Below are 9,771 nucleotides of genomic sequence, written 5' to 3'. Positions count from 1 at the left end.
ACAGCCTGACGCCACTCTGCGTATTACACACACTGAGAGCCCCTAACCTTAGTCACAGCCTGGCGCCGCTCTGTAGATTACACACACTGAGAGCCCCTAACCTTATCCACAGCTTGGCGCTACTCTGTGTATTACACACACTAAGAGCTCGTATCCTTAGCCACAGGCTGGAACCGCTCTGCATCAGTATACCTGCACAGTATGTAATTATCCCGGCATTACTAATATAAGATTACAAGAAGCATAAAACATTTACTCCTAACTAGGAATCAGAGTTCTGGAGGGATAAGAACAGGCTAACAAGTTTAATCAGAGGCACAAATACAATATGTATAAAGCTTTACAGGAAATATTACAAAGGATTCACATCAACGTACATAAGTAATGAAAAATATATATATTATTTATTCCTGCCCTCCCGCTCCTTTGCTCTCCACCCCTGTAACCTTATCAGGGAGCGTGGGTGAGGTAATTCCGATGCAATTTATTTAATTATTTACAAAGGGGTCCCAAAGCTTTGTCCCATCACTCCGATTCTGCATTCATTAGCACGGTGCTGAAATATAACCTGGCTGATTGTTGGGATGAGAGAGATCTGCATTCTACCGGAGACTGGAAATACCCAGATTTCCTATGGTGGGTCCCATTTTGGCCTTGGGTCTCCTGCTCGGGAAAAAAAGGTTCCAATAAGATTTTTGACAGAGTTTCTTTTGATGTTTGGCTTATCATACAACATATATATTCCAGGGACCCTTCACTGTGTTGGAAGACTAGTCTGACACCTCTCTGTTACCTACTTAAATGAACATGTAGCTCTGTGCACCAGCACTGCAATAACACCAAGGACACATCCCTCATCTCCTGATATACTCTGTGCTGCTGGGGACCCTGCTCCTTCCACTATATAAGTCTCAGTCTGTGACTTCCTGCGGCCTCCCTTCCTCTCCTCACATCATGTCACTGCCCCTGTCACATGCAGCCCTGTCCTCACTGACATCACACTCATCTCCTGATATACTCTGTGCTGCTGGGGACCCTGCTCCTTCCACTATATAATGCTCAGTCTGTGGCTTCCTGCTGTCTCCATTCCCCCCTCACATCATAACACTGTTCCTGTCACTAACACAATCACATAAGAGTACAGGTCACTTGTTCCCAGGTAATCAGTACACTTAACACCTGGAAAACCTGCTTCCTAGAACACTGCAATGATCTGATTGGCTACAAAACTTACCAGGTAAGTAGAAGAGTGAGTACAGCAGAGTGCTCTGGATAGACACAAACAGCTATAAAGAAACAACGCTGCCTGGCAGATAGTAAGGCTGTGATGAAAAACTCAGAATTACAATGCAGTGTATTTAGTAAAAATTGCAGGTTGGTAAATAAAAACCATTAAGTCTGAAAAGTCTTACACTACAGATGCTGTTTCTAATAGAAGGAATTCTATATAAGCAGAGAGACTATGGCACAGGTTACAAAACCACAAACGAGAGCCCCATATTTCATTTATGCAGTCACCATAACTGTACTGAACTTTAATCAACAAGAGATAAGGACACCGCTGCAGTAACTAATGCCATCGGTAGTATATGGCGGTGCAGTAACTAATGCTGTAGTATATGGCGCGGCAGAGGTCCTGCCGGCTGAGTAACACAAGCAGAGTAGGGGTGAGTTTGGACAATACTCTCTCCCTGACACTTTATAGAGGTGGAGAAGGGAGAGTATGAGTTATAACAAGAGAGAACTGGGCCCTCACCACCTCGTCACCCATCTGGGGCGTAAGAAGAATAACACAATTATACTGAAGAACTTTTCCCAATGCACTGTCTTCAGTTTAGCGGTCAGCTTTCGGCGTCTTCTAATCTACTCTGTTCCCAGAAACCAACTGCTAGTCTGCGCAAGTCCTTAGTGATATTTGGGCGGTTTTCAAGGTCTTCATACAGGGACGCCACAATCTCCAGCTTTCGGTAATCTTCTGGCTTTACCAGACTCCTGACCACCTGCAGGCAGCGATCTTTCAGGCTGAAGACTGTGGAGGAGACACGTGTTTATGTTACATTATAAAGGTTTTATTTCTCATTCATCCTATGGGGGACACAACGTGTGCAGAAGCATCATAGCCAATACGATTACACCACTTGTCTAGCAGATGCTGCCTGTTTTCTATTCATTCTAGTACCTTTTCCCACTGGACACCAAGACGGGGGTGGGGGAAAGGGGGGGGGGGGAGGCAGAGGTACTAAGCTTTGAGCTTTGGAGAGAAATAAAGTGGAAAGAGATAAAATAATCAGCTCCTAACTGCCATGTCACATTGTGTTTAAAGAAGAAAAAAAATAAAAATCAGTTAGCCGATTGGGTGGTAATTTATCTCTCTCCACTTTATCACTTTCCAAGGCTTAGTAAATCTGTCCCCAGGTTTTATAAATGTCTCACACTTCACACGCTTAACCCAAGAGTTATGTAGCTTGTAGTTCTAGAGCGGTCAAATGCAAAGTAGTGATGTCACCCTCAGCAACCAATCAGATTTGGTCTAACATTTCTCTGTTGATCATAGAAAATGAGCAACAATTCCCACTCTTCATTTTTAGAACTTAACCCTTAGGGGTCTATTTACTAAGCTTTGGATGGAGATAAATCCGACCGAGATAAAGTACCAGCCAATCAGCTCCTAACTGCCATGTCACAGGCTGGGTTTGAAAAATGACAAGAGATGATTGGCTGGTACTTTATCTCAGTCGGATTTATCCCCATCCAAGGCTTAGTAAATAGACCCCTTAGTCTCTAAAATGCAGCACACGATGTAGAAACGCAAGGAGAATGTTACCTGGCAAAGAGATGTTTACAACAGCTGGCGGCCCGTTCTCATTAGGGGAAGGCACGTATATCTCCTTCTTGTTTACCGTCAGGGCCACGTCCGTCTCAACTTCACGGAACAACCAAATATGTCCTGTGGGATAGAAGTAGATACAGATATTTAATCTTAGTGTTGCAGGATATTTTATTCATTTCTACACCTTACTGTATCTTCAAATCTCACACGTGTTACTGTAAAGGTCCCCATACATCAGTGGCTGCAATTCCCCAACCAGCCATTGGCGATCGATGATCCAACGGGGAAATGAAACACGTATAAAATGCCCGATTTGCCGATCCTGACCATTTCCGGTCAGAATGAAGGAATCAGGATTTTTAAACTGGTTTACTATTCCGATTTCCCAACCTGGCCGTTGGGGGATTGGGACATTGCCCCAATACATCGGTGATGTAGGAGGGCCATAAGTCTCACAGAAAATAAGTAAATAGCTCCAGCTGAGTCCCACATTACATTAAAACCTCATCCCATCGTATTCCGCACTGCTATATATACTGCAGCACTGTGCAAAACAAAGGCTGCAAAGAATGCTTTCAAAAATAGAAGTGTTAATAGCATTTTGTTAATTGATAAACAGAAACTAAGTGAATGAACAGACGATACATCTAATCAAATCAATATTTGGTGTGACCTTTGCCTTCAAAACAGCATCATTCTTCTAGGTACACTTGCACACAGTTTTTGAAAGAACTCGGCAGGGCGGTTGTTCCAAGCATCTTAGAGAACTAACCACAGATCTTCTCTGGATGTAACTTGCTCAGATCCTTCTGTATCTTCATGTAATCCCAGACAGACTCGATGATGCGGAGATAAGGTCTCTTTTGGGAACAATATCACCACTTCCAGGACTCCTTGTTCTGCTTTACGCTGAAGATAGTTCTTAATGAATTTGGCTGTATGTTGGTGTCATTGTCTTGCTGCGGAATAAATTTGGAGCCAATCAGCTGATGGTTCCTGCCACATTATGTTTACTTCCCTTTGAAATTGGATGTCCAGCAGTGCCATCAGATCAGAACTGGCAGAAACCAGTGGGACTCATGTACACCAATCTACTGTTCAGAGAAGTCTGGCCAAAAAGCCATACCTTGGACATGGACACAAGACCAAGCGACTCAACTATGCATGAAAACATAGGAACTGGGGTGCAGGAAAATGGCAGCAGATGCTCTGGACCGAGGCTGGACCGAGGAGTCAAAATGTGAAATATCTGCCTGTAACAGAAAACAGTTTGTTGGCCGAAGGGCTGGAGAGCCGTATAATAATGAGAAGCATGGTGGAAGCTGCTTGCAAGTTTGGGGCTGCATTACATCAAATAGAGGTGGGGATTTGGTCAGGATTAAAGGTGTCCTCAATGCTGACAAATACAGGCATGTACTTTATCCACCATGCAATGCCATCAGGGAGGTGTCTCTGATTGGCTGCAAATATATTCTGCAGCAGAATGACGACCTCAAACATACAGTCAATGTCATTAGGAACTATCTTCAGCATAAAGAAGAACAAGGAGTCCTGGAAGTGATGATACGGCGCCTATAGCGCCCTGATCTCAACATCATCAAGCCTGTCTGGGATTACATGAAGAGACAGACGGATTTGAGCAAACCTATATCCAGAGAAGATCTGTGATTAGTTCTCCAAGATGTTTGGAACAACCTCCCTGCAGAGTTCCTTTAAAAACTGTGTGCAAGTGTACCTAGAAGAATTGATGCTGTTTTGAAGGCAAAGGGTGGTCACACCAAATACTGATGTGATTTATATTTCCCTTCTGTTCATTCACTTTGCATTTTGTTAATTGAAAAAAACAAAAACATATTAACTCTTCTATTTTTTAGAGCATTCTTCCTGTGCAGCGTGACCCTATTGTGCCAGTTGCCCGGCTGCGGCCCTGCGGGTAGCCATGTACCCAGATAGGTGATCATCCTGCGCCCGGTGCCGGGTGGCAGAGCCGGGTAGGGCTGCGGGTCCCCCTGAAAGTTCACCCAGATGGGCTGCACGGTGCGGGGACTCCGGTTACAGAAGACGGCGTGAGCCTGCTGGCGGCTGTTCAAGGATCGTAGCGGGGGGATCTCCTGCGGCATCCCGAGGCTTCGCGGTGGGAGCTAGGCCCCGGAGGCGTTGCCAGGGTAACCGGGTGTAGCTGCAGCGGCGCCGACGTCTTGTAGGCCTGGTCACGTGAGCGCGGGGAGTGACGTCAGAGACTCAGTGACCGCTCTGCTTCTTGGTCTTTTCTGCATCCTTTTACTGGTTCTGCTGTGCACAGTCTGTTGTGGGACTACAGGTCCCAGCATACACTGGGCAGTGGGTACTCTTGCTGTAGGCCCGCAGTGCAGTACTTGGACATCTGTAAGAGGCATGAGCCTGGGCCTAGTGCATGCAGGTGATACAGGAGTGGCTGCATTGCTGTGACGGCTGAGCTTAGTCCATGCAGGAGATAGGAGCGGCTGCATTAGTGAGGGGACTGAGCTTAGTGCATGCAGGAGTTAGGAGCGTCTGCATTACTGCGAGGACTGAGCTTAGTGCATGCAGGAGATAGCGTCTGCAATACTGCAAGGACTGAGCTTAGTGTATGCAGGGGATAGGAGCGGCTGCATTACTGTGAGGACTCCGCTTACTGCATGCAGGGGATAGGAGTGGCTGCATTACTGCGGGGACTCAGCTTAGTGCATGCAGGCGATACAGGAGTGGCTGCATTGCTGTGATGGCTGAGCTTCGTGCATGCAGGAGATAGGAGCGGCTGCATTCCTGTGAAGACTGAGCTTAGTGCATGCAGGGGATACAGGAGTGGCTGCATTCCTGCGATGACTGATCTTAGTGCATGCAGGAGATAGGAGTGGCTGCATTACTGTGAGGACTCAGCTTAGTGTATGCAGGGGATAGGAGCGGCTGCATTACTGCGAGGACTGCGCTTAGTGCATGCAGGAGATAGGAGTGGCTGCATTACCGCGAGGACTGAGCTTAGTGCATGCAGGAGATAGGAGTGGCTGCATTACTGTGAGGACTGATCTTAGTACATGCAGGAGACATGAGCGGCTGCATTACTGCAAGGACTGAGCTAAGTGTATTCAGGGGATAGGAGCGACTGCATTGCTGCGAGGACTTAGCTTAGTGCATGCAGGAGATTGGAGCGGCTGCATTACTGTGAGGACTGAGCTTAGTGCATGCAGGAGATAGGAGCGGCTGCATTACTGCGAGGACTGAGCTTAGTACATGCAGGAGATAGTGCCTGCATTACTGCAAGGACTGAGCTTTGTGTATGCAGGGGATAGGAGTGGCTGCATTACTGTGAGGACTGAGCTTAGTGCATGCAGGGGATAGGAGCGGCTGCATTACTGCGAGGACTGAGCTTAGTGGATGCAGGAGATAGGAGCGGCTGCATTACTACGAGGACTCAGCTTAGTGCATGCAGGGGATACATGAGCAGCTGCATTACTGCGAGGACTGAGCTTAGTGCATGCAGGAGATAGCAGCGGCTGCATTACTGTGAGGAATTAGCTTACTGCATGCTCGGGATAGGAGCGGTTGCATTACTGCGAGGACTGAGCTTAGTGTATGCAGGGGATAGGAGTGGCTGCATTAGTGCGAGGACTCAGCTTAGTGCATGCAGGCGATATAGGATTGGCTGCATTGCTGTGATGGCTGAGCTTAGTACATGCAGGAGATTGGAGCGGCTGCATTACTGTGAGGACTGAGCTTAGTGCATACAGGAGTTAGGAGCGTCTGCATTACTGCGAGGACTGAGCTTAGTACATGCATGGGATACAGGAACGGCTGCATTACGGCAAGGTCTGAGCTTAGTGTATGCAGGGGATAAGAGCAGCTGCATTACTGCGAGGACTGAGCTTAGTGTATGCAGGGGATAGGAGCGGCTGCATTACTGTGAGGACTCAGCTTACTGCATGCAGGGGATAGGAGTGGCTGCATTACTGCAAAGACTGAGCTTAGTGCATGCAGGCGATAGGAGCGGCTGCATTACTGTGTGGAATTAGCTTACTGCATCCGGGGGACGGAGTGGCTGCATTACTGCGAAGACTCAGCTTAGTGCATGCAGGCGATATAGGATTGGCTGCATTGCTGTGATGGCTGAGCTTTGTGCATGCAGGAGATAGGAGCGGCTGCATTCCTGCGAGGACTGAGCTTAGTGCATGCAGGGGATACAGGAGTGGCTGCATTACTGTGAGGACTAAGCTTACTGCATGTAGGGGATAGGAGCGGCTGCATTACTGCAAGGACTGAGCTTAGTGTATGCAGGGGATAGGAGCGGGTGTATTAATGAGAGGACTCCGCTTAGTGCATGCAGGGGATACAGGAGTGGCTGCATTACTGCGAGGACTGAGCTTAGTGCATGCAGGAGATAGGAGCGGCTGCATTACTGCAAGGACTGAGCTTAGTGCATGCAGGAGATAGGAGCGGCTGCATTACTGCGAGGACTCAGCTTAGTGCATGCAGGCGATACAGGAGTGGCTGCATTGCTGTGATGGCTGAGCTTAGTGCATGCAGGAGATAGGAGTGGCTGCATTCCTGCGAAGACTGAGCTTAGTGCATGCAGGGGATACAGGAGTGGCTGCATTACTGCGATGACTGAGCTTTGGGGGTGATTCCGAGTTGTTCGCTCGTTAGTTTTTTTTTGCTACGGAGCGATTAGTCGCAAACTGTGCATGCGCAATGTTCGCAGTGCGCCAAGTAAATTAACACAAAAGTTTGGTATTTTACTCACGGCCTAACAAAGTTTTTTTCTTCGTTCTGGTGATCGTAGTGTGATTGACAGGAAGTGGGTGTTTCTGGGCGGAAACTGGCCATTTTATGGGAGTGTGCGGAAAAACGCTGGCCTGTCTGAAGAAACGGGGGAGTGTCTGGGCGAACGCTGGGTGTGTTTGTGATGTCAAACCAGGAACGAAACTGACTGAACTGATCGCAGTGTAGGAGTAAGTCTCGAGCTACTCAGAAACTGCTAAGAAATTTCTATTCGCAATTCTGCTAATCTTTCGTTCGCAATTCTGCTATGCTAAGATACACTCCCAGAGGGCGGCGGCTTAGCGTGTGCAATGCTGCTAAAAGCAGCTAGCGAGCGAACAACTCGGAATCACCCCCTTAGTGCATGCAAGAGATAGGAGTGGCTGCATTACTGCGAGGACTGAGCTTAGTACATGTAGGAAGGAGCGGCTGCATTACTGCAAGGACTGAGCTAAGTGTATGCAGGGGATAGGAACGGCTGCATTGCTGCGAGGACTGAGCTTAGTGTATGCAGGGGATAGGAGCGGCTGCATTACTGTGAGGACTCAGCTTACTGCATGCAGGGGATAGGAGCGGCTGCATTACTGTGAGGACTCAGCTTAGTGCATGCAGGCGATACAGGAGTGGCTACATTGCTGTGATGGCTGAGCTTAGTGCATGCAGGAGTTAGGAGCGTCTGCATTACTGTGAGTACTGAGCTTAGTGCATGCAGGGGATACAGGAACGGCTGCATTACTGTGAGGACTCCGCTTACTGCATGCAGGGGACAGGAGCGGCTGCATTCCTGCGAAGACTGAGCTTAGTGCATGCAGGGGATACAGGAGTGGAGGCATTACTGCAATGACTGAGCTTAGTGCATGCAGGAGATGGGAGCGGCTGCATTACTGCGAGGACTGAGCTTAGTACATGCAGGAGATAGGAACGGCTGCATTACTGCAAGTACTGAGCTTAGTGCATGCAGGAGATGGGAGTGGCTGCATTACTGCGAGGACTGAGCTTAGTGCGTGCAGGAGATAGGAGCAGCTGCATTCCTGCGAGGACTCAGCTTAGTGCATGCAGGGGATACAGGAGCAGCTGCATTACTGCGAGGACTCAGCTTAGTGCATGGAGGAGATAGGAGTGGCTGCATTACTGCGAGGACTGAGCTTAGTACATGCAGGAGATAGGAGCGGCTGCATTACTGCAAGGACTGAGCTATGTGTATGCAGGGGATAGGAGCGGCTACATTGCTGCGAGGACTTGGCTTAGTGCACGCAGGAGATTGGAGCGGCTGCATTACTGTGAGGACTGCGCTTAGTGCATACAGGAGATAGGAGCGGCTGCATTACTGCGAGGACTGAGCTTAGTACTGCAGGAGATAGGACCGGCTGCATTACTGCGAGGACTGAGCTTAGTACATACAGGAGATAGTGCCTGCATTACTGCGAGGACTGAGCTTTGTGTATGCAGGGGATAGAAGCGGCTGCATTACTGTGAGGACTGAGCTTAGTGCATGCAGGGGATAGGAGCAGCTGCATTACTGAGAGGACTGAGCTTAGTGCGTGCAGGAGATAGGAGCAGCTGCATTACTGCGAGGACTGAGCTTAGTGCATGCAGGAGATAGGAGCAGTTGCATTACTGTGAGGAATCAGCTTACTGCATGCAGGGGATAGAAGTGGCTGCATTACTGCGAGGACTGAGCTTAGTGTATGCAGGGGATAGGAGTGGCTGCATTACTGCGAGGACTCGGCTTAGTGCATGCAGGCAATACAGGAGTGGCTGCATTGCTGTGATGGCTGAGCTTCGTGCATGCAGGAGATAGGAGCGGCTGCATTACTGAGGGGACTGAGCTTAGTGCATGCAGGAGTTAGGAGCGTCTGCATTACTGCGAGGACTGAGCTTAGTGCATGCAGGAGATAGCGGCTGCATTACTGAGAGGACTCAGCTTAGTGCATGCAGGCGATACAGGAGTGGCTGCATTGCTGTGATGGCTGAGCTTACTGCATGTAGGGGATAGGAGCGGTTGCATTACTGCGAGGACTGAGCGTATGCAGGGGATACAGGAGTGGCTGCATTACTGCGAGGACTGAGCTTAGTGCATGCAGGAGATAGGAGCGGCTGCATTACTGCAAGGACTGAGCTTACTGCATGCAGGAGATAGGAGCGGCTGCATTATTGCGAGGACTGAG

General features: G+C 48.7%; 1 protein-coding gene across 2 annotated transcripts; it reads right to left on the bottom strand.

Annotated features, from left to right (window-relative positions):
• Window positions 1-286: 286 nt before the first annotated feature.
• On the bottom strand, window positions 287-5,061 carry LOC134958571 (von Hippel-Lindau disease tumor suppressor-like). Of its 2 annotated transcripts, XR_010187065.1 has the most exons (4): window positions 4,776-5,061; window positions 2,825-2,947; window positions 1,757-2,029; window positions 287-663 (listed from the first exon to the last, which is right to left on the bottom strand). XR_010187065.1 is itself a non-coding variant. In XM_063941268.1 (3 exons), exons 1-3 carry the CDS (start codon window positions 4,948-4,950, stop codon window positions 1,842-1,844), a joined length of 486 nt encoding a protein of 161 aa, XP_063797338.1. In that variant the 5' UTR covers window positions 4,951-5,061; the 3' UTR covers window positions 1,501-1,841. The 2 variants fall into 2 exon arrangements, 1 of the variants encoding a protein (XP_063797338.1); XM_063941268.1 differs by lacking the exon at window positions 287-663 and having other exon boundaries at window positions 1,501-2,029.
• Window positions 5,062-9,771: the final 4,710 nt, after the last annotated feature.

Source organism: Pseudophryne corroboree, chromosome 9 (assembly GCF_028390025.1).
Source record: "Pseudophryne corroboree isolate aPseCor3 chromosome 9, aPseCor3.hap2, whole genome shotgun sequence".
In the NCBI taxonomy this organism is placed as follows: domain Eukaryota; kingdom Metazoa; phylum Chordata; class Amphibia; order Anura; family Myobatrachidae; genus Pseudophryne; species Pseudophryne corroboree.
Note: the sequence above shows the minus strand (reverse complement) of the source record. Positions and strands in the feature narration are given on the sequence as shown.